The 27,348-nt window shown below is 52.0% G+C and overlaps 9 protein-coding genes across 9 annotated transcripts; 3 read left to right on the forward strand and 6 right to left on the reverse strand.

Annotated features, from left to right (window-relative positions):
• Positions 1 to 24: 24 nt before the first annotated feature.
• CCM_02893 (covalently-linked cell wall protein) lies at positions 25 to 2,618 on the reverse strand (the record flags this gene model as incomplete). Its single annotated transcript, XM_006668045.1, has 6 exons — positions 25 to 157; positions 327 to 553; positions 582 to 1,154; positions 1,222 to 1,568; positions 2,041 to 2,298; positions 2,351 to 2,618. The coding sequence occupies 6 exons, from the start codon at positions 2,616 to 2,618 to the stop codon at positions 25 to 27; spliced, it is 1,806 nt and encodes a 601-aa protein (XP_006668108.1).
• Positions 2,619 to 4,302: 1,684 nt separating this feature from the next.
• CCM_02894 (uncharacterized protein) lies at positions 4,303 to 5,873 on the forward strand (the record flags this gene model as incomplete). The annotated part of the gene is made up of 5 exons (XM_006668046.1): positions 4,303 to 4,335; positions 4,930 to 4,992; positions 5,373 to 5,568; positions 5,597 to 5,751; positions 5,781 to 5,873. 5 exons carry the CDS (start codon positions 4,303 to 4,305, stop codon positions 5,871 to 5,873), a joined length of 540 nt encoding a protein of 179 aa, XP_006668109.1.
• Positions 5,874 to 6,736: 863 nt separating this feature from the next.
• CCM_02895 (uncharacterized protein) lies at positions 6,737 to 7,701 on the reverse strand (the record flags this gene model as incomplete). The annotated part of the gene is made up of 4 exons (XM_006668047.1): positions 6,737 to 6,869; positions 7,095 to 7,167; positions 7,466 to 7,564; positions 7,632 to 7,701. The coding sequence occupies 4 exons, from the start codon at positions 7,699 to 7,701 to the stop codon at positions 6,737 to 6,739; spliced, it is 375 nt and encodes a 124-aa protein (XP_006668110.1).
• A 1,030-nt stretch (positions 7,702 to 8,731) lies between these two features.
• On the reverse strand, positions 8,732 to 12,273 carry CCM_02896 (karyopherin Kap123; the record flags this gene model as incomplete). The annotated part of the gene is made up of 3 exons (XM_006668048.1): positions 8,732 to 9,671; positions 9,856 to 12,172; positions 12,228 to 12,273. 3 exons carry the CDS (start codon positions 12,271 to 12,273, stop codon positions 8,732 to 8,734), a joined length of 3,303 nt encoding a protein of 1,100 aa, XP_006668111.1.
• A 649-nt stretch (positions 12,274 to 12,922) lies between these two features.
• Positions 12,923 to 13,438, reverse strand: CCM_02897 (peptidoglycan-binding LysM domain protein; the record flags this gene model as incomplete). The annotated part of the gene is made up of 1 exon (XM_006668049.1): positions 12,923 to 13,438. One exon carries the CDS (start codon positions 13,436 to 13,438, stop codon positions 12,923 to 12,925), a length of 516 nt encoding a protein of 171 aa, XP_006668112.1.
• A 491-nt stretch (positions 13,439 to 13,929) lies between these two features.
• Positions 13,930 to 16,026, reverse strand: CCM_02898 (lysophospholipase precursor; the record flags this gene model as incomplete). Its single annotated transcript, XM_006668050.1, has 3 exons — positions 13,930 to 15,275; positions 15,340 to 15,870; positions 15,939 to 16,026. 3 exons carry the CDS (start codon positions 16,024 to 16,026, stop codon positions 13,930 to 13,932), a joined length of 1,965 nt encoding a protein of 654 aa, XP_006668113.1.
• A 947-nt stretch (positions 16,027 to 16,973) lies between these two features.
• On the forward strand, positions 16,974 to 20,908 carry CCM_02899 (C6 zinc finger domain protein; the record flags this gene model as incomplete). Its single annotated transcript, XM_006668051.1, has 8 exons — positions 16,974 to 16,979; positions 17,573 to 17,589; positions 17,919 to 18,079; positions 18,219 to 18,269; positions 18,669 to 19,640; positions 20,033 to 20,261; positions 20,327 to 20,591; positions 20,645 to 20,908. 8 exons carry the CDS (start codon positions 16,974 to 16,976, stop codon positions 20,906 to 20,908), a joined length of 1,965 nt encoding a protein of 654 aa, XP_006668114.1.
• A 216-nt stretch (positions 20,909 to 21,124) lies between these two features.
• Positions 21,125 to 24,076, reverse strand: CCM_02900 (short-chain dehydrogenase, putative; the record flags this gene model as incomplete). The annotated part of the gene is made up of 5 exons (XM_006668052.1): positions 21,125 to 21,761; positions 21,826 to 22,196; positions 22,791 to 23,313; positions 23,373 to 23,851; positions 23,915 to 24,076. The coding sequence occupies 5 exons, from the start codon at positions 24,074 to 24,076 to the stop codon at positions 21,125 to 21,127; spliced, it is 2,172 nt and encodes a 723-aa protein (XP_006668115.1).
• Positions 24,077 to 25,600: 1,524 nt separating this feature from the next.
• On the forward strand, positions 25,601 to 27,258 carry CCM_02901 (carboxylesterase, putative; the record flags this gene model as incomplete). The annotated part of the gene is made up of 2 exons (XM_006668053.1): positions 25,601 to 26,060; positions 26,123 to 27,258. 2 exons carry the CDS (start codon positions 25,601 to 25,603, stop codon positions 27,256 to 27,258), a joined length of 1,596 nt encoding a protein of 531 aa, XP_006668116.1.
• Between the last annotated feature and the right edge of the window lie 90 nt (positions 27,259 to 27,348).

A 27,348-nucleotide genomic window follows, 5' to 3' on the forward strand; every position in this document is an offset into this window, starting at 1 on the left:
TTTGTACCTATGACCATGTGTGTGCTATATATTAATGCCCACGCACCATGCGAGGGCCTCCGCCATAAATGCGACAGAAAAGAACAATTCCACAACCACATTAGGGTCACCAAAAACCGTGGCGACAAACAGCAGTTCCATCCAAATACTAGAGCCACTGAACCGTTTCGTTCCGAAACGCGTGGTCAATTCAAAACGTAAAATTCGTGGGTGCAGATAGCCAACATTTCAAGAGGCAAGGATATCAAAGGCCGAGTTCGCCCCAGCCAAATGACAGCGCCTTAGCTCCTCCATCCGCTAGCGGCCTATAATTTCAAGGCGCTTACAAGAAGAGAGCAGCGGCGAGACCAGCAGCGGCGAGGCCGGGGATGGCCTTGCCAGCAGCAGCGACGGGGATAGTTGCGGCGGTGGTGGTGGGAGCCTGGACCTGGCCGTCAGAGATCTGGGTAACCTTGGCGCCACCAGTGGCAGAGGGGGCCTGAACCTGGCCATCCGAGATCTGGGTGACGGGAGCACCAGTGGCAGAGGGGGCCTGAACCTGGCCGTCGGAGATCTGAGAGACGGGGGGCGCCGGTGGGAACCTGAATCTGGCCATCCGAGATCTGAGAAACAGGAGGCAGGTTGGTGGGAGCCTGGATCTGGCCGTCGGAGATCTGAGAGACGGGGGCACCGGGGGCCTGATCACAAGGGGTGCTGTGAGCCTGGACCTGACCATCGCCAATCTGGCACATGGGGACAGGGATGGTGGTCGTCTTGACCTGGGGCTGGCCGTCGGAGAGAGCAGCGACAATGGTGGTGACGGCCATGCTAGTGGCGATGGGGGACTGCATGGGGCTGCCACCGTTGCTCTTCTGGGCGCTGCAGGGCATGGCGACAATCTCGACGGCCTCACACTGCTCGGCCCAGTGGCGGTCGTAGAGGTTGTAGAAGTCACCAGAGCGGCACTGGTAGAAGACGGTAGAGGAACCGATGGCCAGGGAGCCGTTCTGGCAGGTGGAGAAACCAGCAGTGTAGAGGGCACCAGCCTGGGCGGGAGGGCCGTCAAACTGGAACTGGTAGTTGGCGACGATGGAACCAATGCGTCCCTTGCTGTCAGTCAGGACACCGTCCTTGAGGTCAAGGACGAGGGACTGGTCGCCAGAGCAGTCACGCTTCTGTGCGGTCGTTAGCATTTGTATCTCATCTAGCTCATTGTACAGGGCAGCGCGCATATTTACATACCTCGATGGAGCGCTTGCTGGCGCCAAGCTTGAAGATGCTGACCTCAAACTTGCCGTTGTAGGTACCGGTGCAGCCTTCGGGGGCAGAGCCATCGGGCTTAAGGCCGGAGGCAGCGCCCTGGGGAACAGCGGCGACGGTGGCAGCGAGGCCAAGAGCGGCAGCAGTCCACTTCATGATGTCTATAGGAGAAATTAGCGAGGTGTTCAGAGACCACTTTCGGTGCCGAGGCGGCATTGTGTGAAACTGTGTGCGAGGTTGGACAAGGGCATTCCAAAAGGCGGCTCGCAAATAGACGAGCATGTGCATGTGATTCGATCGGTCCAGCACGGTAAAAGGCAAATTGAGGACTGGGCGCTGGGCAACGGACAACGGACGACGTACCGGTTGTATTAGATTAAGTTGTGAAAGCGAAGGAAGTAATGCGAATCAGCGACGGGATGGCGAAAGTCGAAATCTTGTTTGCCAAAACGATGGGTGGAAACAAGAAGAATATCGTCCGATGAGCGAAGGTAGAAGCTGCGAGTGCACAAACAAGGAACAGGATGTGAGGTGGAAAAGGAAAAGATCAGAAGGGTGGAGAGAAGGGATCAGGTTGGGTACATATATTCTCAAGTCTCATGGTGCTGGGTCCATGTTGTCTAGGAGCATTGTTCGGCTGTTTGGTGGGAAACCTTGGACGGGGGGCGTGGTTCTTTTGGTGTGGATAGGAGGGTGGGAAGGGGGCGTGAAAGAGGCCACCAAAGTTGCCAGAACCCAGAACCCAGGCTTAGGATCACAGGCCTGGACGGAAGGAGACGAACTAAACAACTACCTAGGTACTCAGCAATAAGGCCCGCAGACTAGAAGAGAGCCCCGGTTTCTGGATAGTCGGATGAAGGTAGCGGCAGCATGTGGGTTTGGTCTGGTTGAGACGGCGAGGCAAGGCGAGGCGAGGATTGAGGGCATTGTGGAAGCCAATTGGCAAACAGCGAAAGAAGAAATCAATGGGGGACGTGGCTTGGGAGGGGAGCGTGCAGAAGAGAAGAGGCGAGACGATAATGGGTGTGAACCGTGGTTGTGGTGGACTGGACAAACGGACTAATGTTGGTGTTGTGAGAAAAGACGATAACAAAACTGTTCAACTAGGTACTATTAACTAGTGCCAGACCGAAGGATTGGTAGAAACGGGGAAAAACGGTGGGCATAGCGACTTCTGGCTGTGGCGTCCATCGCTTTTGGCAGCGGATCCAGGCTCCGGGACCAGCAAGCCCAGGAGGCGGGAGGGCCACAACTACATTGCACGCGTTGGCTTGAAAATATGGGGAACCCTGGCACGGGTCCACAACGACGGGCTTGCAGCAGTGCAGGTGCAGGGGTGGTTGGGCGCGCGCCAAGGCCTGCCAGCTGCGGTGCACCATGTTGGGGGCTGGTAGCGAGCAAACGGAAGGGGAAAAGGCAGCTGGCAACAGCTGGCAACAGCTGGCAAACGACGGGCTCGGCCATGGGCATGTAACATGGAACTGTCAGACCCAGGACCATTTCCGCCGCTCCCGCCAGGGGGGGGCCTTCGAAGCCCACATTGGGCGCTGCGGTGCGAGGGAGGGATGCACTACATGGACGCAAGGTACTCTGCCGACCAGATCTCTGGTTCTATAGGTAGGTACGCCGGCAGATGAAGGAAAGGATATCGAGAAAAAAAAAGTATGCTTCTTTCCATCCATTTAAATGAGATCTGGAATGGTTTTGCCGGCTCAGGGGCTCTAGAGTTTTAACGTTACAAGGTACAAAGGTACATGTTGTGTGCTCGGTGCTAGGTGGCTGCCCCCTGTAGGTACGCTCGGCTGCTCGCTGCTCGGCGATGGGATCGTGCGGGGAGCCACTGGGCCTGTTTCTTGTCCTTGCTCGGTCGGGCCTTGGCGTTTGGGCCCTCAGATCGGGGACAGGGCAACAATGGTGCTGTGAAGAAGCTGGACAAAAACAACAGCTTGATCGTGTCGGCAGGCACGTTGGCCAATGGCTTTGATTGAAGATAAACAGATGAATTTATAGGGATGGGAGAGCTTCAAGAATGTGCATCCCCCCATTTTCCTCGCTTTCTACAGCTTCGTGGGTTGTTGGCGGAGCAGCACACGCACAAACGCGCATCTTCACCCAAACCTTGTTGGGTCGAGCCACAAGTAATATTGGGGACGGACATGCAAATCAAGGTGCTCTCTCGACCTCTCGCTCTTCTCTTCTCTTTTCTGCCGAAAGTATAGCGCCCATTGTGCTCCGGCGACTGATAGCTCGTCAACTTGTCCAATTCGTCTCCCCTTTCCCTGTGGAACCTGCTCACCTAGGCAGGTAATCTATCCCGGTGCATCTGCGAGGCTAAAAAAAAATGGGAGTAAACTTTGCTCTTGCGCCGTTTTTCGCCGTTCCTTTTTCGACCAGTAATTTATGCAGCCGTTTTTACGCCAATCTCGACGACAATTACCAGAGACGAGGTTGGGATGATCCAACGGCGTCGCTTGAAATCATGATACTGACACCGGCTCCAACCGACACATCCTTGACTATCCTTGACTAGACAAACAAGATGGGGCTTAAAATAGCCTCACGTTCCAACTCTCCCTCATCAGCGTACTCGTCGGCACCGGAATGCTCCATTCTTAATTGCCCAGTCATTTGGCCGCGCGTGGTGTTTCGAAATGTTCCAGTGCTGTCTACTCCGTATTGTGGTACGATTTTCAGTGCAAGGCTTTGTGGTACAAAAGGCTCAGCGTCTCTACCAATTATATGATTTCTCATCTTCTCATCTTGGTGACGACTTGTCTCTTCTTTCCCTCTGCAGGTCCCGGAGGCTGGCTAAATCCCCCCCCTGTAATCCTGTATTCTTCCGACGCTGCCCATCCTCCACACCACCATGGTTAGACGGCACAGGCAAAGCGCCCAGTCCACCGACAAAGCTACACGCCTCCCCAGCCAGCCAGCCTGCGACCAGCTGCCAGCAAACATGGCAAGATGAAGATTGTCCTTTCGTAGAGTTTGAGTGGTGTGTGGGTGGGCTCCCGTCATCGATACTACCTAATACTAGCTAATAGTGTCACATTTGCCCATGGAATGTGGAATGTTGAGGTTGGGTTGTCCAGCTTGGTTGGTTCTGTTCCTGCATCGAGCCAAGAACCGCCGTTCTTTTTACTGTGTTTTTTTTTTTAAAATCTTTTTTTCCATCTTTTTATTTATTTATTATTAATACCAATCTTCATGAAATGCTAGGGTACTCCTCCCTCGCCGCTCGTGCGCAATTGACTTCTCCTACCTGATACCTACCGAGCTACCGACCGCCAGGTCAACGCCGAAAAACTCAATTCCATCTCCCACGCGCGTCCCGAAGCCCTAGCTGACTGATACGCACAAGCAGCAACCCTCTTTTTCTTTTTTTGGCATCAAAGTTCGGATTCATCTTCCTTGACAGCAGTCGTCCCACCACCACTGCGTATCGATCGCCCTTGTCCGGAGCAACCTTCGCATCGTCGTCTCCCAAATGACAGATGAAATCTGCAACAACCCTCATGCACTTCCCCGAGTAACACTATCGATGTGCAGGCAAACGCAATGTGACAGCCGTCATATTAATTAGTTGACTATTCTTACTATTCTTACCTTGGCACACTCACTACCCTACTGCGGAGGCAACCAGCCACAAATACCTCACCACCTCTGACCTGCCTTCCAGCATTTCCACAGAGCCATGTGGTATCCATCCCTGGCTCCTTCGAGTCGACCCGGCCACCGTATGGCGCTACCAAGGTAGGAATCAGGATGCGAGGCACGTTGGCTCCTTTGCTCCTCCAACCAAGTAACCAAGTGGGCTGCCTGACTTTTGGTGTGCTCCCCTGCATAAAGCGTCGCGCACTCTCTGGTCTTTGCTTTCTGCCCATGAAACCTCGCAGATTTTATTTCCGTCTCCTACCGTACTTGTTTTAGACGTTTTAGCTTCAAATGATAACTAGCAATTAAACGACAAAAAGTAAATTGATTGCTGTGCTGCTCCTACAGCGTGTCCCCAAATAACTCTCTCTTGCTTCGAGACACACACTACACACACACGTCACACCAAAAGGGAAGACATTGTCCCGGCTAGCGTCAAAACTTGTTAGTTCGGGGTGTAACAATTTATATTATTAAAGGATTCGGGCAATTACCATCCGGACAAGGCTACAACAAACCACTCGCTCACATGCTCTGATGTTTCTACCCCGTACCGATGCAAGCACCTGCTCCAAACCGCAACGGGCTGGCGCGCCACCATGCACCAGCTTTTCCCGAGTCCATGTGCCTATCCATACATATACATATGCTTCACAAAGAATCTCCAATTCGTGCGTTAGCTCAATTGTAGGAGCCAGACCAGTTGTTTTGGTCACCGGTGAGGGACAACATCTTCTCATCACGTATAAACCCCCCACCACCTCATACTCCTTTCGACCAACAGGCGCTACTCGCAAAGAAATCTCCAACCTCACCCACCATGAGGTCATGATGGACCACGAGGCACCATACAACGTAGTGTGTGTGGGACGCCGAGACAAGGGAAGGCAGGCGCCACCAACGAACTGCTGCTTTGGGATTGGGCCGGCCGAGGCATCAAGCTGGGCGATCGCCCAGCATCTTTGGCAAGCAATGTGTAAAATACGGCCTGCTCTCGATTTGAAGCTTCCAAGTAGCTTTCTGGTTGAATCGTCCCACGTCCCATCAATTTCGGGCAGAGAAGCTTTGCAATCTAGCCAACTGCTAGGACGGAGAATAAGATGGGATTTTCAGTCTGATGTCATGCCAAGTCGATCCCAGGGTCACTTGGTTGTCCATCACAGACTGGTTAGTTTGCTGCACTTGCAGCAGATCCGTCGAGGCAATGAGCTCACGAGGTTCCTTGCCAGGAGCACTTGCGCGACTGCGTGAACAGTCAGTATTATCCTTGCAAATTCCATCTGGAATTCTAATCTGCAACATGATTTAGCTGACGGTGAACGACATCTAGACTCTGAGGACCATGCCTGGCCCTCGAATTAGTAAATACGCATCCAAAATGTACCCGAGCAGACGCGTAGCATTCGTAACCCCAGCTGCCTGCCAACCGTGATATCCTCCACCGGAGCTATTTCCTATCTCCTTAGAGGCAGCCTCGTCCAGCGGCAATAACTCCAAAGTGGGCAAAGTAAAAACTGTCAGTCTCGTCATTTCCGGTGGGATGCTGGCGGGTCATCTGGCCAACTAGCCTCATAGTCACTCTGACATGACTCCATCTGTGAGCCTCTAGCTGTGTCTGAAAGGGCCAAAATGCTCATGGAAAGCCACCATCTCGTATTAAAGAACAACCCGTCGGAAAACCTTGCTTGTGTGCTAGCCAGCAACGCCACCAAACAGTCTCTTCCGGGAGGGGGTGTGTTGTGCACTCCAGCCGTTTTTGTGAAGACATCGCTCGCACACTTGGCACCCGAAAGACTCTCCAGACTACCTCTCATGTTATGAGACGGAAGGTGCTTTAGTTGACTTACTTTTCCCTCTCTTTCTTGACAGCCGCATGTTGACGAGAACGTTCAAACTCAGGCAGTCTATTGTGCATAGCAGCATTGGGAAATGCGGGCTCCCCAGCAAATGAAAATGAAGAGCTAAATGTGTTGAAGCTGCAAGTCAGACTCGAAAATCAGGGCACAAGCTATGGCTACGTGCGACCGTTACTTTGAGGCGTAGAGCTGAGTGACTACATTGTAGGCAACACATAGTACAATATCTCTCCAGTTTCGGCTTTGATATTTGATACCACCTAGTTACTTGCATCCGAACATGTGCGTCATAATTACTTAAAAATCCATATCCTTGATATTAGCATCACTCGGAGCAAAATGGACCTTTGCCGGCCTTTTTTGTCGCAGAGACTGACGTCCTTGTTTCCGAGGCCACCATCTACCCTGGAGTCGTAGTCTAACCCGAAAACTTGGGCCTCGAAAGCGCACAATCGGCGTCTAGTATCGTATCTAGATCAAGTCATTGCCATTTCTAGTGCTGATGTAGGTATGGCCATGTTTTACTCGCTACTGACGTGTGCGACTTGAAGGACGTTACTCTGCTGCTCAGCAGCATTTATCTACCATCTTTTGTTTTGCAACCAGAGATCAGCAGTTATTCCGGGTGTTTTTGTTTCTCATTCGCGATGTTTGCAATTGGAGCGTGGGTCACTGCCATCTTCCACCCTCCTCCAAGTCTCATAATGCCGTCATACCGAACCACCTGTCGGAGGTTGGGACCGTAGATCGCCACTTGTCACCGCCCATCTTTATTCGTATCCAGTCAGCAGAGGAATTGTCCCATCGGTCGGCGGCTGCAATAGCTAGTCTTGAACGGCCTCTGGTATACCCGGAACCGGGCGAGCTGCATCGAAAGCATACCCTTCAAGTATTGTTCATCAACCAACTGCAGAGTAAAGACAGTAATTTTTGGAGCGATTGTCGCCCACATGATACTTGGCAAAACGCAGAATAACACCTTGTTTTGCGTGGCGCTTTATCACACGCGATACAGCTATTGTTGACATCCGGTTGCTTTGCCCCGGCAGTTGGTCCTGCACTACACTCGCGTCTCCCAGCAAATATACGAGGGACAACACTTGCCCAATCCTCTGTGACACCTTTATAAGCACCGATCATTGTGATTTGCGAGTCGAGTGTTCCGATTTCCCTCGACATTATCTACCTGCCGTCGTTGCGGTATATCACTACGAAGGTGGCCCAACCCAGTATTGTCAACACGACCTCATGCCAGATATCGAACAATGCGTCACATTTAGGGTTGGGCTAAGCGGACGGCCGGCTTGTTAGTTACTACAATGCCGGATTATACCAATATTACCCTTTTCTAGACAGGTCTCATGCCAAGCATGACACCGCGCTCACTCTCTAGCCTCTCACTCACCACGCCAGACCAGCAACAATACACCTCCTTATCTTACCTACTAGAATACATAGTTATCACCTCTCGTTGTTAACATTGGCCACGCTCCAGCATTCATGGCGTCCAACTGCAAGCTGCAGGCGAACCAGCAACTAGGCCACTTCGGCTTCTGTAGGGACTGCCAAGGCAGGGTAATGCAAAGTCGGCAGCGAAGACTTGCGTTGATTTCCTTGCCGACATACAGGCTTCTACCCATCTCTAGCGAAGCATCTCCGAACTGGCCAGGCAAGGCTTGAGCCTTGATCCTAGATATGCCTTCACCTCAGCTCCACCACACTGGTACACAATGCATCATGTTGAATCAAATCAATTTATGAGCCTTGCTAGGCTAAACACTGTGACGCTATTATACTCTTATTCCTAGGTATCCCTTTAAACCCCCCAGCTCATCAAATAAATGTGCATTGCAATCATCGCTTCATGGTCCTAATCATCAAAAGCAAGTTCCCTATAATGCCATGTATATTCTTGAATTCATCCAATGCGTTACCGGCCTGTTTCCATTCCCGGAATTCCCTTGCCACATCTGGTAGTCCGCTTATTGCAGACCAGCAAGCTTCAGCAAGCCGGCGTGGTTGGCAAGGAGGTTGGGCTGAGCCTTGTAAAGAATACTAACGACGCGCTGCAGAATCTCACGGCTGCTAGGCTCGAGCTGCTCTTCAGGAGGCGACAGAACCTTCTCAAAGATGGCAAGAAGCTGGGGGGTAAGCCGCTCGACAGTGGGGTTGGCCTGCTCGTACAAGTTGTAGATGCACTTATAGATGGGCTCATTCTCCTCATAGTCCTCCACAAGGGGCAGGATGTTGACAACAGCAGGCAAAGCCTCGCTGACGAAACCAGCATCGGGGTTCTTCATCATCATGCGGCAGAGAGCACCAGCAACGTTGTCAGTAAGACGCATCTCACTGACAGCGATGAGGGGCTCAAGCTTCTCCCAGATCTGAGGGTACAGAGGGAAGGTCTTGGATGTGTCGGCAGATGTGTAGATGAGAAGACCAATAGCGTAAGCAGCGTTAGACTTGGCGAGCGCATCAGGATCCGTGAGACGACGGCCAAGAGTCTGGCCGAGTGATGCGGTGAAGGGGGTCATGGCCTCACCAGCGTGCTTGAGAACCTCAGCAATAGTGCCGACGGCAGTAGAGCGGTGAAGGTCCTCAGTGGAGCTCGCAAGCTTGAAAATTGGCTTCTCAAAGATCTTCCAGAGCTCAGCGAAGGAGGGACCGAGGGCAGTAGCGAGGCCCACAACGACATCAAGAGCAGTATCAACAACAAGCCAGTCATATTCTGACGAACCAGCATCGATATCCTGGTCACCTTCCTCGTCACCGAGATCCTGCTGGCAAGGGTGCGAGCGAGTAATGATCAGAGTAATGACAGAGACCATCTCCTGAAGCATCTCTGAGTTGGAGGCGAGAACAGCGGGGCCACAAGCCTTAAGAGCAGCAGCAACGTTGCGGTTGATATCGGTAATGACGCTCCTGAAGTTCACCTCGTTAGCATTCGTCCAAAAGCGCGATGCAAAGGAAAAGTTTCATGTATGGTATTGCAAATCAGGAGTAGATTAGACGTGTTCTCAGCAACCGCAATATGCGTCTGAGTGAGCTGGGTAACGCAAGGTATTCATCATGCAAAGTGGAAGGATAATAACAAGAGTTTACATACCGTTCGCTGTCTTCAGACCAGAGGTTGTTGGTAGCCTGCTGGAGGGCTTGGCCGATGCTGACAATGGAAGCAGGTGGTGTGTGCTTAGGAGGCATGCCAGGTTCCCACTTGATGCCGGCACCGGTCTCCCAAACTTGGAAGACACGAGTGTAGATTCTCCAGAGCGTAGAGATAGCAGACTTTCGGCAGCCTTCGTATGTGTGTTCAGCGAAAGGCGTGATCTTCTCGATCGTCTTTTCAGTGTATGTCTCGAGATTGTTGCTGTTGCAGGAGTTGGCGATCACGTCACCGAGCACATCGAGAGCAATCTCCTGCTCCAGAGCAACGGCAGTAACCGCCCCAAAACCCTCAAAGTCCTCCAGGTCAGCCCAGTCATCCTCCTCAGCACCACCAGTAGCAATGGCAACATCGTCCTCACTCGAGTTGGCCTTGATTTTGATCTTCTTGCCACCCACGACAAGCGAGCCGTCGCCGAGCTGGCTCGCATCGATACCGGGAAGATCAATCTCTTCTTCCTCAAGGTCGAGCGAGGCAAAAAGGCCACTGAAGACGCCGTCCAGGAAGTGGCTGAACTGGTCCTGGTAGACCTTGGAAAGGCTGGACCAGAGAATGAAGCTGGTCTCCTTGAGTCTGGGGTTATCGAGGTGAAGGGCCTCCTCGCTAGCCTTCATGAGATCCATGACGTAGGGTTGGAAAGCTTCAGCGCCAACAGCAGTAGCAATGCGGCCTAAGCTGTCACAAGTGGCACTGCGAAGGTTCATCTCCTCCTCGCTGTCCTTGATCATGACGAACTTGCCGAGTGCCTTCATAACTTCGTCAAAGTAAGGCTTGAAGCCACTCTCCATGGACGAGGAAATGGCACCAAGGGCAGAAGCAGCGCCCGCGCGAACGCCAAAGTCCTCGTGACCCAGAAGCTTGACCATGGGCGCAATGAGGTTCGGACCGTATTGGGCCATGACCTTGTTCTCAATACCATCGCCGAAGGTATCGAGGGCACCACAAGCGCAACGAATGATGGCGACATTCTTCTTGTCATTGCCAGCCTGAGAAGCAGCCTCAAGGTTCTTGAGCACCGCGGAGAGAATCTGCTCGTGGTGAGAAGCCATCTCATCGACCATCTCCTCAGCGAGGTGGATGAGACCAACAAGGGCAGCGTGGCGGACCTTGAGCTCATTGTCAACGAGAAGGTTGACGATGGCAGGCAGGAGTGGCTCGAGCTGGGTTGAGATGAAGTCGGGGGCACCAGCAGCGGCGTTGCCCAGAGAGAGCATAGCCGACATTCTGTAAGTAGGGTCTGGGCTGGTTGCAAAGGTGGGGAACTGCTCCAGGAGAGGGACAATGACCTGGCGGGGCGGAAGAGAGTTGGCCAACTCATCAACAAGACCGATAGCAGATCTGGCTGGGGACATGTCCTCATCGTCGTCGTCGTCATCAAGTTCGGCAATGATGTGCATGGCGCCAACCATCATTCGGGACGGAATATCGTTCATAGCCTGTAGCTTGCGAGGGCGGAAGTGGACGGCTTGAATGAGGAAGGCAACAGCCTGTGAGCGAGCGTCATCTTCGGCCTGCTTGTTGCCGGCGAGGTCCATCATAAACTGGAGAAGCTCCTGGAGGTGGGAGCCGAATAGAGCAGAGTCGTAAGCAATGAAGCTGTGGAAGACTTCGAAGACAACCTTGTAGCTCTCTTCATCTTCAGCCTCAACAGTAGCCTTCAGAATGTTGACCATGCTGGGTAGGAAGCTGGCGACAGCCTCCACAGCCTTGGGGTCTTCTTCGGGAACGATGTTGTTGAGGATAGCACCGATACCGCGGACGATGTTGATGCGGACCTCCTTGCTGTCCGGATCCTCGATACGAGAGTGGAACAACTGCAGCAGCTGGTGTGTGTGGTCGCTGAAGTGAACAGGGTCGTTCTCGAGCATAGCATAAATGAGGTACGAGCCAACCTCGCGGGCCACAACGTTGTCATGGTTGGTGAGGGGAATAATCTGCTGCAGGAATTCCTCGCCCTGCTGGTTCTCCATGTCCAGGGTGACAAGGTCCGCAATCAAGCGAGCAAGCGAGTGACGGTTGGCAGCAGAGGACTCCTTGAGAGAGCCCTCGAGGAGGTGGGTGCGGCACAGCGACTTCTTGTCGTCGGGTACACTGTCCCAGTGCTTGATAGCAATGCGGGCAGCCTGGACCGAGGCGAGCTGTCGGATGGGAGCATCGCCATGGGTGAGGGTAATCTCGACGAGGAGCAGAAGTGACTCGGGCTTGGAGTAGTAGTTCTTCTGGAGGTCAGCTGTGACGGCCTTGACCTGTTCCGTGTCGGCTGTAGAGCATAGGTTAGACATACGTCAAACATGTAGCGAAAGGAGCAAACATACGAACTTGGCTGGCCTGCAGCAACTGGACAAGCTTATCCTTATCCATTTTCACTCTTCACCCGCTGGCAAGGCCTTTACGAGAGAAGTGAGTTTTTGGTAATTCAAAAGATGTGTGAAGGAAAGAGAAAAAAATTTCAAGACGAGCCAGGGTCGCCAAAAAAAAATTAGAGGGGTCAACAAATTTGCCCCGCCTTTGCTGGTCGGTCGGTACCTTATTATGAGAAACAAAGGCGCGTCTTGCGGTCAGGCCCACATCCAATGGACTTATCAGTAAATTTTCAGTGTGCCTGATGTACCCATTGCCCACACGGTCTGCAGCGTGGTACTTGGACAGGCTCTGGCTTTGCTGCCACATCCTTGTCTGGACTGAGCCGCTGGAGACCGCTGTGCTTTTAGCTTCGCTGGGCTAAAAGCTGGAGCTCTTGACCCGCCTTTATGCCCTCGATAAAAACCGACGAGTCGTACCTAGATACTACCTAGGTAGTAGGTATGGAGCTCGACAGACGTCTTTGAGGAAAGCTCCCCTGCCTCGGCGACAGTCTTGAGACGGGTGGTCGTAAGCCAGTCATGTCGATGGGCTTGACCAAGCTCAATCAGCATGCGTTTCGGGGTGAATGGAGGGCGTCTTGCCGCCGGTTTGCGAAGTAGCCACCAACCAAAAAGTCGGGATTTCCTCTCCAATCTCTCAATCCTCCTCAATCCTCGAGGCATATCTGAGACCCCACAGACAGCTTGTCACAGTCAAGCTTGGGGTTGAGCCGCAAAATATCGTCAACACTGCCTCCATGAGCCTCCGCAATGTCCCAGCACGTGTCGCCTTTGTGGATGGTGTATGACCCGGTGCCGCTGGGACACTCCAGTGCGCTTCCTTCATCAGAACCGGCGGCTACATGAAGGTACCACCATAGAAGTAGCAAAGCGACGCCTATAATAACTCCGAAATTGAGCAGTGGCATGAGTTCGTGCCTCCAAGACACCTTGCGTATAGCTGGGCCAGTGCCAGGCAGAAATGGTTCCGCATCGTCATCTTCGCCAGCGAGCTCATGGCCAACTCGAGTCAGCTGCCCATACTGCGAGCCAGGAGGACCCTCCCAGTAAGAGCCATCAGAGTCCTGGAACGTATAGACGCCCGTGTCGGCATCATACCCGACACGCGTCATGCCTTCGGGCAGACGCTCCTCGTCGTCATCATATCTCGATCGTCGAGGCATTGCGTCGATACAATTTGATGGGAACCAAAGCTACTGGATCGAATTTGCGATTGTATTGTCGATAAAAATTGATGAAAGGGTGCGAATTTGGACAGTTGGGAGTAATCAAAGGAGACAGAGTGACCCCAGGTCCCTTCTGAATTTAAGTGTTTCAAAGGGCACGCCCATCTGCCTTAGTCATCACTGGCCTGTCCCCTGGAAGGTCCCCCCTGCGTTGCCTTGTCAGTTGTCCCAACGACAGCTACTGTTATTATTATTGCTATATACCTACCTAGGTATTATTTTCTTCTCTGATCCATCGGGCTACTTCACTCCGCGCTGCGCGTTCGGGCATGACGTGGATTATTGACCGGTGGGAATCTTGTTCCGGGCTCACGGGAGTCTCTCTAGTCCAGTTCGCAGACCTTTGAACAGTATATTCTTTTGGGTATTCTAAGTTCGAATGCAAACAGAAAAGGATCAGTTTTATACAAGAAAGAAAGCGGATGCTACTAAATGAGCAACATTGCGCCCATAACCACAGCCACCGAAACCAGTGTGGCAGAGCCACTCATGGTTCGACCACCACCACTTCCCTTCTTGGAAGCGATGTCGATAGTCGTGTTGCTCCACAACTGGGGCGAATAAGCGGCAGCAGGTTGTCTGCTGTCAACAGTCCCGTTCCAGCAGTACTTGCTGAAGCAGTCCTTGCAGGCAGCCGGGACCTCGGTCTTGGTACGGTCGAAGCTGCGAGACAGCATGGCGCAGCTGACACATGTTGGCCAGTTGGTATCGCGGGTGCTGTTCATTTGAGTAACAACAGCCCAGCCGTTTGAAATGACAGCGTCTCTCACGTTATTCTCGATGCTCATAGTGAAGGTAGATAAGTTGGAGTGGAAGACGTAAGGGTAGTTGGCCAGGTAAACGACCAGTGGGGGCACGGGGCCGCTCGAGCTGCTGGCATTACAGCCAAAGAATGTTGGGCGGGTATTTAACCCAAGGTTGATGAATGTGTTATTGTCGGGGATGGTAGGGAAAGACGTGCCGGCCGATGAATTGCTCTTGGTTCGCTGATATGTCGCAAAAGGGGCAGCGCCGTCGGGCCAGTTGCTCGTGTCCGCACTCGAGTCTACGGCAAAGACGACGTCGACTTTTCGCTCATCGACAGTGTGCGGATGAAAGGGGACATTTTGGCCGTCCTCACCTCCATCAACCAAAGTCAAACTGTCGGAGCTAGCGACATAGTTCTTGCCCGAGTTCCAGTTCTTGAACGGATTTGGAGTCCAGTCAGCCACATCGTCACTGCGGTCGCCCAATGTGGTCAGAAGGTCGCTGATGAAAGCAACAACCGTCTTCGGAATGTTCTTCGGTTGGTACTTGTCGGGGTTGCTTTCCATGCGAAGGATGATTTGGTTGAAGAGACTGCTGGATGTGCCCATGACATAGCCGACATTGTCAAAGCCGTTGATGCATTTGGCGTCGTCCGGTAGCTTCCCGTTGTCGAATTTCGAGCCAGTGAACTTGAGCGGAGCAAAGCCGGTCATGCCAGGATCCGTTGAACCGAGCTCCCAGGGACTGAACTCGAACAGGACAGATTCAATCGTGGTGTTCTTTTCGCCAGGGGCTCTGCTGTCAGCGACGAGAATGGGCAGGGGCGTTCTTCCAGCAGCAAATTCGGTATCATTGGCGATGGAGGAAAAGGTAAACTGGGGACCGCCGTGCTTTGCCTTGACCAGCTGAAACGACAGCATACGACCCCAAATGTCGGTGATGGAGCGATTGAAACCGGCGTCGTGCTTCTTATCCAGCTCATCGATAATAGTGGCATAATATTCAACAATTCCGATATTCTTTGGGCCTAGGCGAGCGAGCGTTGCATTAGCACAAATTCTGTCTGTATGGGCCTCATCCGGCACACTAACCTTCCAAAATTGATTCACCGAACTGCCAGATATCATTCGAGGCGACAGCATCTTGAACGGTCGTGAAGTTGTTGGTGAAAATGCTGCCCACGAGCCAGCCGCCTCCTGACAGGCCGGAAAGGTAGGTGGCACTTTGCAGCAGACCACCGAGGTTACCCTTATCCGTGCTGCCAGCTGAGCGGCTGTCGAATGCCTTGATAGCACCGGCGCCGTTGAGCATGGCACGATAGCCACCACCCGAGACGGCAATGCCAATATTAGGTAGAGCCGACGAATTGGAGTCGACATTCTGCAAGTACTTTTCGCTGTCAAAATTGGGGATGGACGCACGCTTCAGAAAATCCTTGATATGTGTGATGGTTTCTGTGCGGCGTATTGGGAGCCATGCCTTCTCTTCTGGACTCAGGACTGACTTGGAGCTGTCACGGATAAAGGGTCTGGTGCTGGGACAAGTAACTTCAGAAGGCGCATATCCATCGGGAGCTTGCGCAGTGGCTCGGCGAAGAAATTCGACATCGTCGGGGGTCAAGTCTACATTTCGCAACGCTAGAGGTGTTGTTAGGTGGTGTGATGAGAATCCTGAGGCGAAATCATCCTACCTAATGCGTTGGCATCCGCGACAGCAGCAAGGGATGGGCCAACGCATGCCAAAGCGGCAGCGGCGGCAAGAAACTGTGGTTGGCGCATACGGATAGCGAAGAGAGATCGACAGCAATTCCGGTAGGGCTATCTGCCACCTCGAGTTGCTTAGCGAAGTTATGGTTTGCACGCCGCAAAAAGGGGACAATACGGATATTATACTTGATCAGACTTACCACGCAGGCATGGGGGGGTGGGCTGTGCTTGTTATTAGATGCGAATTGCACCCCATAGCGGCCAAATGCGGGCTTTTCACGACAAACTGATTACTTCCACAGCCCAGCCAAGCCAAATAGGGCCGCAGCGGTTACAGGGGATATGGGTCGTCTCTGTAATATACAAGTAAGACTGCGAGAACCGTAAGCAGCTAACTAGTGGTCGCCCACTGTTCCAGTCAAACGTTGGCAGCCCTAAATAGAGAAGTTGCCGAGGATTCCGGGGGTGAGTTTGGCGCCACCAACAGGAAACACTGCCCGGGGACATTTGACGGGTATGACACCATCCATCCTTGGCTGACTGGCCTTTATGTTTGAGGTCTCATGCCTTTACTTGTAGCAGCTTGAGCCTGTCTCGTCGTCCATCCACGCAAGGGAGTCAGTCGCACACGTCGGTGTTGGCGGTGACAGGTTTCGTGTCGGAATGCACGGATGGGCCTGTCTGTTGCTGCAGTCAGAAAAAGGGAACTCAAAAGCGCCATGCATGTAGACCCTGAAACTGGCGGAGCACCAAGCGTGTCAGTACAAGGCGTTTTATGAGTTAGCTCGATCGGGAGGGTCGGGAAGTCAGGACGCGTACGCACGCTCCATGAACTCAGTATGCCGACGGACTACTAATGTCCACTTGTAAGCCCTGCGTCGGCAAACCCGCAGCCTCGTCGAAGTAACTCATGAGAGGATGTATGTTCTTGCCACTTGGTAGACAAGACAGTCCGTGCTCTCCCATACGCAGCACTCTAACTAGAGTTTAGCCGTCTCGAATACCTACTCCCTTTCTCCATGATAGTGTTCTGATATTTTTCCTATTTTTATTTCCCGCCTCTTCTTCCACTTCATGTGTACGTCTTTGTGTCTTATCCCCTGTCTGTGCCTAACGAAGGCTTGAATTAATTAAATAACAACAAGCTAAACCTAATTAGATATTTATAGGTCGTAGTGGATACTAACGCTAACTAGTATTACACTAGTTAAATTTTTAGCTAATTAGAGCGTAGGACTCCTAATAACTACTATTAATACTAGTAGCTTAATCTTATAATAGCCTCTTCTAGTATTTTCCTACTATTAACACGCTTAACACCTCCCTTAATAGCCTTAAGAGCGCTGTAAGGTAGGCACTAGGCAGCCTCTTAGCTAGCGATATAGAGATAAATACTTTAGATAATATAAATAATATAGGCAATATAGGTAATATAGGCAATATAGGCAATATAGGCAATATAGGCAATATAGGCAATATAGGCAATATAGGTAATATAATAAGTATTATTATTCTAAATTTAGGGGCTAGAATAACGCCTTAATAAGTTAATAATTAATACTACTAGTTACTATTACTACTACTACTAGTAATATTAATTATTAACTACTAATTCTAGTTACTAGCTTTATTATAGTAAATTTATTAATTCTAGCTATTATAGTAGCCTTAAGAGATATAATTAATACTTATTAAGAATTAGTAATTAATACTTATTAAGAATAAATGCTAGTACTATCCCCTATAAAACTTAGTAGAGTGGCTATGTGGGTCTATACTAATTAGGTTTAGCTTATTGTTATTTGATCAATTCTTGTTGTCAAAATAGCAGCCTTCGTGCCCAACCGGGATTCCGGTAGGGTCCGGCTACCCGAACGCCGGCATGAGACGAGCCAATAATATAATAATATTATCAATGGGACCCCATTTCTCATTTCCTGCCACTTCTCTCGGGCGATTCGCAGCATCCCTAGCGCCGCCCAATCACCGGGCCGCCTTGTACGAGCACAGCCTTACAAAGATGGCTGTACAGGCAGGGGTGTACGCGGCATGCGACACCAGAGGTGGCTGTCCTGGGGCTCAGCTAAAAATTCGCCTAACATTCCCATCGTCGGCCGATTTGGGAGTAAATATTCAACTTGGTTTCGCGAATTGTTCGCAACGAGCCGACGCTGAGTACTGCTCAATGGTCTACTGGTCACGTGCCCGTCACCGTCACCGTCACCGTAAATGCTACTGTACTCGGTGAACTATACTCCGTACAGATTACTTTGGCCAACAACTCGCTACAAAGATTGACCGTGATGCCACCGTTGGTACTTTCCGGGGCACTGATTAATTCCTCAATTAGATCTCTGGGGCACTATATGCATGCGACACCACCTTTGTCGCCGCTTCCAGGCGCTGCTGCTTCCACTCGCGAGCGATAGCCCTGGTCACGCAGCGGCAACGAAATGCCTCCCAGGTTATACCATCAAAAATCTAGAACAGGTTGTCAATTATGTCGCCAGAGGCGCGTCAAGGTAAACTTTGTACGTGGCATCTCTCAGTTGCACGGCTAACAATGTCCAGTGCGATGAAACGCGCCCGGTCTGCGTAAGGCCACAGATACTTGCTGCCACTGAATCCAGCTCGCTCACATGAACTATAGAGAAAATGCTAGGCCCATAACCATGAGTGTCAATATGATCGAGCGCCCCAAAATGCACAGACAGTCGCAACGAATTCTTTGGCCTTGCCAAAGCCACTCGCCGCCCCCGACTCACCTTTGGCACAGCCGGCATTCGAGACAAAAGAACGACGCCTATTGGAGCTGCAGCTGATGAATTACTTTTGTTTCGACGTATGTTCTTCACTGCCTGGGACCTATTTCCCCGAAACTCGCAATATTTGGACCGTTGTCGTTCCTAGGCTCGCAACCAACTACGACGCCCTCCTCAACGCCATCATGACGCTGGCTTTGCGGCATATGCTCTGCAGTGGGTGCCAGGATATCGCGCCGCTTGACGAGGTCAAACGTTACCATGCGCAATATCTCGAAGCGACATTGCAGAAATCCCAGAGCGTCGTCGGCACCTTGTCTCCCGCTGTTGCAGACGCGGCAAGCTTCACGTCGGTCGTCCTATCTCTGGATGCGTTTGCGAGTCTGCGTGACCGTGATATCGGCGATTATGCAGCTCCGGTGCAGTGGCTACACCTATGCAAGGGTGTCATGCAGGTTTTTCGTGTGACGCTCAAGCTCCTCAAAGGCTATCCTGAAGCCAACATCAATAAAATTGTCGCAACCAGCGGCCCGTTTGTCGAGCGATCCCAGATCATGTGCGAGGCAAATCGGAACCAATTTCCTGCCCTGCTCATGCGGCAACCCGGAGAGTCCAACGAAGACGACGCGGCCTATATCGAGACTGTCAGTTATATAGGCGCCATACAAAGTGCCATTAAGGCAGGTGAGGATATCCATTCCACCACGCGCCGCCTGATTGTTTATCCGGTACTTTTTCCGCAGCGCTTTGTCGAATTACTGGACGAGCACCGACCGCGTGCACTGGTGATTCTTGCACATTTCTTTGCAGTCGCAGCACACTGTCGGACATCTGCCTGGGTCGGAGATATTCCCAAGAGGGAAATCCTAGCCTTGGCTGGATTTCTAGCGCCGCAGTACCAGCATGAGCTTGCCTGGCCTCTCAGTGTGGTGAAGCCACCTGATAGTTGAGAGGATTGCCAGCGACACGTAACTCTACTCAGCCGACAATCCATATACTACGAACCCACCAAACCTTACGTTCACTATAAGGTTCATTACAACCGACATCCACATTCTGTCCATGTAAGCTCTTTGCTAGGGCTGCTTATTTCGGGCTCGCTCTCGGTATCGTTTAAGTCCCACTTTATTAAGAGGGCTGACTCTCGTAGATTCACTCCCAAGCTCGAGTATAAGTACCAGAGGGTAGATTGAGGAATGTCTATGCCATCTTGGTTTCACTAGACTTCAGAACTCCTCGTTGCTTCAATAATTTCTACTTGCAGTCACCTTAGGTTGGCAAAAGGCGTACAGCAACCGTTGCCAGTATGAGCACAGTCACAACCGCCCAGATGGCAATCTATGCCGCGATGATCATCCCAGTTCTCTACTTGCTCTTCAGACATGGCAAAGTGGGCATCATAGGATGGTTCTACTTGGCGGCCTTCTGCGTACTGAGAATTCTGGGCGGCGCCCTCGCACTCGGCGGAAGCAAGACGGCCACTATTATTGCCAACATTGGACTGTCACCACTTCTCCTTGCCGCCTCTGGCATTCTTCACGAGTCGTAAGTTTAGCTCCCCAATTATCTGTCCAAATTTCTTGACGCAAAACCTGACCATGTTTTTGCAGAAACTCTCTGCGAAAAGTCGGTGATGCGAAAGTCGAATGGGCCGTTGTGCTTGCCTTGCACATCCTTGTTGCTGGTGCGACAGCCATCCTCGCCGTTGGCGCCTCGGCCTTGCAAAGCTCGTCTCCTCTACCCTCCGATCTGATAAAAGTCAAGGTTGGTATCACACTTTTACTGATAGGCTGGGTTGTTCTCGTCGGGTGGTCTTTGCAATCGTGGTTCCGACGCAGTACCCAACATTCGGAGGCGTCTCGCGCTGGGCGAAAGGTAGGCAACTTGAGCCCGATGTGCCGCAGCTTTGAATGCTAATAGATTTGTAGATTCTTGTTGGTGTTGCCTTCGCGTTACTGTTTATTGGTATTCGCGTGGTGTACACACTGGTTGCTTTCTTCTCCCAGAAGCAGTCGCTAAGCCCGGTCACGGGCACACTTGCGGTCCGCATTTTGCTCGTCCTTGTGCCAGAGTTAGTTGCATCTCTCATTCTCATCGCGTACGGCTGGATTACTCGCAATGGCACCGGTCCCAAGAATATTGATGGTCAGGCTGCCCGGATACACACGAGGAGCAGGCAGGGCAATGCGTAGTAACTCGTCAATTGAGATCAGCAATCAAGGTGGCGCGACACTATGTTATTTCCATAAAATGAGATAGAAAGCTGCAGCTGTATCAGTCATCCAGTCTATTTTCCTCGCTCACTCACGCAACTATTGGCACGCAAATATTGGAGGCTAGATTTGCAAGATATTTGATACAAGAGACTCATGAATGGTTCGCGTCAACCACGGCGTCGAACTCCGCGCTTATACCCTCTTGGCCCTAGCCTCTGCAATCCTAAAGGCCATCTTGGAAGTCTTGAAAGTGATCGCCGCTATGAACTCGGCGACCCTGCGCGGGAAGAACGTCTGGCCAAACCAGGCAACATTCGCAAGCCCGCCGGCCCAGAACCAATCCGGCGACCTGCCAAACAAGCCCCCGAGCCAGCCCTCGCCCTTGAGCGCCGCGGCGACCAGCTTCTTGGCGTAGGCGTCGGCGGGCATGGGCGAGTTTCGCTGGCTGAACTGGATGCGGTCCTCGTACATGTCCCTGACTGGCTGGTAGAGCGATGCGCTCGGCAGCTCGCGCACAAAGTGGGAGGTGATGTTGGACTTGACGGTGCCTGTCATGGCCACCATGACGCGCACGTTGAAGGGCTTCAGCTCGAGGCGCAGGGTGCGCGAGTAGCCGTCGAGCGCGGCCTTGGTCGCGCAGTACACGGACGCGAACAGGTACGGCGTGACGGACGACACCGAGGAGATGTTGATGATGAGGCCGCGGGCGGGGATCAAGAGCGGCACAAAGGCCTGACACATGAGCATCGGCCCAAAGACGTTGGCGTCAAACGTCCTCTTGACGTCGTCAATCTCAATGTCGGTGGCCGGAATTGTGTGGTTGACACCGCTGTCGCGCTTCTCCGTTAGCGGCGCGCAATCCAACGAGCAAGGGAAGACGCGCGGATTCTTACGCGTTATTCACAAGAATGTCGAGCGTGCCGCCGGTCAGCTGCGCGACCTCTTGTTTGCACTTGTCGATACTGGCCTTGTCGCAGACGTCGAGGGCGACCACGGTCATGCCCGTCGAGCGCAACTCTTGAAGGACTTCGGTTCTGCGCGCTGTACCAATGACATGATATCCTGCCAAATAGACGTGAGAATCGCATCGCGTGCAGCAGTGGCTGGTGATGGGCTCACCATTTCTCTGGAATTCAGTGGCAATCGCGTGGCCAATGCCGCCCGGCGAACACCTTTGTCGCATATCATCAGCACCAGATCCAGCTAAGCCCTGGACGCCGCGGCTTACCCGGTAATAAGGACGTATTTTTTGCTTGCACTCATGCTTTCAAAAGTTCTCTATGCAGCCAAATGTTGTTGATAGTTTGAAGCAACGTGGCAAAGTTTATCCAAGGTGGCTCAGTCTGTAATCCCCTAAAGTCCGGGGAAATCGATTGCAGGGTTCAGTCAAGCTAATAACTCTCTGGGCGGAACCCCGGCTTGAAACGAGCGACCGATCGATTTGTATATGCTGATCAACATGGTCTGGAGTGCAAAGGCTGTCGCGCGTTGAACTCGTGAAAACTGGCTAACTGTACATTGAAGTTCAGATTATGTGGGAAGCTTTTATATTGAGGAGAGGAAACATTATTTGACAGTAGACCAGCATCACCATTGATTGGGGTTGTCAGCTGTCAGAAGCTCATCCATAGTTACCTAGGTACCCGGCAACCAGGAAACATGTGCAAGAGCAATGCTGTCAATAGGGATATAGTGGGTATTTTATGCGCATATGCAGTAATAGTATAATAAAGGTGTGCCGGATATTGTAATGATGTGTCCCTGCTCATCACATACTTGTTTGTAAGGGGTTGTATTATTGTTATCTCTTCTCTGCATTAAACAAACATGATTTTGACCCAAAGGAAGCTTCAGAGACCGTCAAAGAACAGGAGAACCCGCTCGTATGGTGGTACTCTCGATCCTGGTGAACGGATGTCCGCACCACTTCCACAGTTTTAGAGATGCCCTGCATCACCACAGGCGTCCTGCCGTCAAACTCGCCGTCGCTGTCTCTGGATGCATCAGAAATAATGTGCTTCTCATCACTGCGTCGGCCGGCCCGCGCTCCAGGTCCACTGATGATGACGCTTTGCTGCGCCAGGTTTGAGCCTTGCCACAGGCCATCACTCGGGCCGCTGGAGAGAGTAGAGAGGGCATAGGCCTTCTCGAGATCGCCGCGTCGCCTTTGAAATGCGGCATGTGCTTTTGACGGACCGAAAAATCCCGGTAATAAAATCCCCAGAGGTTGCTTTAACACGACCAGGCATGGAATGATGATGCCCAGATTTGCCTCAACCAGCGTCCAGATGCCGCGAGTAATGAAGCTAAAGGTAATATCCATTCGATTCTGTAACGAGTTTTGGACCGATGTCGTTCGGAGAATCGAAGTTAATGTTACGCTACAATGTGGCAGTCAGTATGGGTAGCCAACCGCAGGCGGGAATCGCGTCTGACTTACAAGCCTCCCAGAAGAAACAGACCATACAGCATAGCCTTGTCGCGTTTGTCGCATTTCAACTTTCGTATCATCGGAATTGGTAAAACGATCACCATGATGTCCGTCAGAATGTTCATGACCGCATATGCTACCCAGAATTGACCAGAGTGGATGCACCGCGCTTCGATGGAGTGATCCCAGGCGCCCGCGATAGGGACGCATTGGAAGATGGTAGCGCATATTGACCCTATGCTCGCTGCTATGATGATGGCCAGTGTGGTAAATGCTGCAACTTGAAACTGTCGGGACGAAAATAATCGCAAATAAAACAAGACGGTCGCCACTTTGTTGAGACAGACAGTGACCTTGTATGGCGTCTGAGCTATGAAGAAGAGCTTCAAAGCCATGTGTAACTCATCCTGGGACAAGTCCGTCTTGTGCATGCCGTATCCGTGTGATATTGCCAGTTGTATGGCCACCGAAACCACGATTGAGAAGCACTAGAAGGCGAGTGAGATTAGCATCATTATCATAGTTGGATGTGCAGACACGAGTGAGCATACCAAGGAAGCTACAATTGCTGCATCATCCCAGCCGAGCTTTGCAAACCACAGCCGTGTTGAGCATCGCAAAATGACAAAGATACCAGCGCTAATCACCATGACTAGCGACGTTGTATATAATTTCCAGCCATCATTGTTGTACTCGTTGGTAGGGAAGCCCATCCCTCGGGTTCCGACTGTCGTGTTTTGCGCATGCTGCTGTGCCATTATCAACACACATTGCACAGCTAATGACGGCGCTGCCGTGAATGTCTCAGGAGCTGTTGCTAGTATAACTGCTTGGTGCCGTCATATTGATGCTCTTGGAGGTAGGAGTGAGGACCAGTAGCCAGGAGTTTTGACGGCCTCTGTTGCTTTATCATCTTCGATTTCCCCCTCTAAAGGTGTTGTGAGGGATGTAGAGCTATAAGAACGAAAAGAATGTTCTGGCCCAAAGATAGCCGATCGAACACGAGCTTTCTCACCGCACGCAGGCTCGGAGGACCTAGTTAGGTATCAAACACCCAACTAGCTTAGTTTTTTTTTTCGATTCGAGACCTAACAACTAGAGACTTGTCTCTCAAAGGGGCATGGATATGCTACTTACTAGTAGTCAAACTAGACTTGGTCCGGGTGCAACACCGTGGCCACTCACCTGTTGCCAAACCCAAGAGTCAAGATCCTGACGCGGTACTGGTGCCCGCTATCTTCCTCGTCGAGCCCTGTCTCCGTCGCTTTTACCCCGTGGCGTGCGCCACTCATCACTGAGCTGGACAAATAAGCGTGAGAAGCTAGCTGGACGGTGCTCGCGTAGAGGCTTGCTTGGGTACCTGGAAGTCAGGCCGCTAGGCTGGTCGCTTTGTTGTTGTTCTATTCTTCTGGAACAGGTTGCCCCCTTGCTTATTCGTCTGATCCTCCCTCACATGAATCAAGGCCCATCCCATCTCCGGCCGCTATTATTTAATTCGAAAGGGCTCTATGAAAGGGCTCAGAGGCGTGCCAGCATGTCAGGGTCGTAGCAGACTGTCTCAGTAGTCTCTCACTAAAACGGTGTCGTGGCAGACGCCCTGCATCTCCGTGCATGCCAGGAGGACATGCTATTATTTTGGGAATGCGTATTCATATCTCGGAGATTCAACCTCCAGGAACGGCATAATTGTCAAACCTGCGGGCTGAAATTCCATGCTAATCGAGCCTGTCTTGGCGTGCATGGCATAAGGGGGCGTACCAGCGCAGAAAGCAGGACAGACTGAGAAACCTGACACTCCCCTCCATTGGGTTAATTCGCGCCTTCTTCATCTGGAATCTGGGCTTCATTCTCAGCCTTGATGCGCCACCGTCGTCGAAATGAACCCTACTAATAACGGAACCGACGGGCTGACAAGTAACTATACAAATATGCTAATTTCCTTGCCGTCACTACCCCTGCAGCCTGGTATGCCTCCCGAGTCCTCTTTCGTTATTAATAATAGTAACTAGCTACAGTGGCTTCTCACCGATGCGGGGTCGGGGACTCCAGCATCTACATTATTTATTTGTTCATTAGCGACGGCGCAGTGACAACTTAGCAGGAGGTATCATGGACTGGCATGTTCAACCGTTGCAACACAGGCTAGGGGCGACTAATAAGAAGTCATTCTAGAGCTTGAGTGGAGTGGTTTTCTCTCTGGCCATCTGGTGTCACAAAGTGTCTCAAGCCTCATCACAATGCAGTTCATAGCGACGTCGCTCCTGGCCCTGGCCGGCGCTGTCACGGCCGAAGTGGTGCTCGGCGACGGAGCTGATCCCCGATCCTTCCTGACTGTCAACACGACCAACGGCCTAGTGACGGGTCATGCCGCGAGCAACTCTCAGAGCGTCATTGAGTACCTGGGCATCCCCTATGCCAAACCTCCCGTCGGAGAACTACGATTTGCGATTCCGGTGCGCTTCAGAGACAATAAGCCGTATGAAGCTGCCTATTTTGGCCATGACTGCCCGCTGACGTCCTCGCCACCCGTCGATTATCCTGGCTTCACGCCGCAAGCCCCGCGAATTCTGTCGTACTTTGCCTCTGGCGCGAGCGCCAACAAGAGCGAAGATTGCCTAACCCTCAACATTTGGGCCAAGACAACACCTGCATCCTTGAAGCGTCGAAAGCCAGTCATCGTGTTTTTCTATGGTGGTCGTAAGTGGTGCAAAACGCAACTGAAAACGTCGGTACGGTTAGACTTACAGTTTTTATGACAGGATTTGCCATTGGAAATACAAACAGCCCATTCTACAATGCTAAGTACTTTGCGGACGCGCAAGACGCCATATTCATCACAGTAAACTATCGTGTCAACATCTTTGGCTTTCCAGGATTTCCCGGAAAACCGCAGAATGCCGGATTGCGCGATCAACGTGCGGCGGTTGAATGGCTTCATGAGAATATTTATGCTTTTGGCGGAGACGCCAACAAGATGACCATTTCCGGCCAGTCATCCGGTGGTGTTTCAGTTGACTACTGGACGTATGCGTACCAAGACCGGCCCCTTGTCAACGGCGTGATTGCTACCTCTGGCAATGCGTTTAGTTTTCCAGTACAACCCAAGGGTGTTCCGTTGGAGAGCTTCAAGCAAGTGGCCAAGCAGCTGGGATGTTGCAGTACGAGGAATGTGTACGAGTGTGTGAAGAAGGCCGACTGGCAAAAGGTCGAAGCTGCTGCTGCTGCGGTCAAGCCTGGTAAGAGCAGCAGCCCCCTACGTTCTGTGCCGCCTTTTTATCCCATCCCGGACGAAGAGATTGTATTTTCAGACTACGTCCATCGCACCAACGCGGGCCAGTTCGCGAGGATCCCTCTCTTCTCAGGGAACAACCACAACGAGGCCGGCTACTACAAGATCCCGGCATATAGCAACGGCGTCGTGCCCACGCAAGCACAAGTCGACTCGTTTCACCTTGAATCTTTTACGTGTCCGATTGCGCACCAGGCAAACGCGCGCAAGAAGCACGGCGTGCCAGCGTGGGTTTGGCGCTACCTTGGCGACTGGGACAACACAAGGCTGTATCCGACGAGCGGCGCATATCACGGCTCTGACCTGCACATGGTGTACGGCGCCTCGGGCGATGTCAGCGGCATTCAGCCGGCAGTGGACCAACAGAAGCTGACAGAGGTCATGCAGCGGGCCTGGTATGCGTTCAGCAACGATCCCTGGCATGGGTTAACCGATGCGATGGGCTGGCCGCAATACGACGAGCAAAATGCGAGCCTCGTTGTGTACGGAAAGGATAACAGTCCCGAGTTGACCCTTGTCAAGCCATCCGAGTTTAATGCACCGTGCTCTACCATTACCTTGGGTGCACTGAGCTTGCAAACTTCTGCAGGCGGGTACATAGTGTAAAGCTGCCCATGATGAATATCAAGCATGACTCCGTAAGCATGTTCCATGACGTTGGACGTTGCATATTTTGTGCACGGTGAAATATCGGAT

The sequence above is a fragment of the Cordyceps militaris genome (assembly GCF_000225605.1).
Source record: "Cordyceps militaris CM01 unplaced genomic scaffold CCM_S00002, whole genome shotgun sequence".
NCBI lineage: Eukaryota > Fungi > Ascomycota > Sordariomycetes > Hypocreales > Cordycipitaceae > Cordyceps > Cordyceps militaris.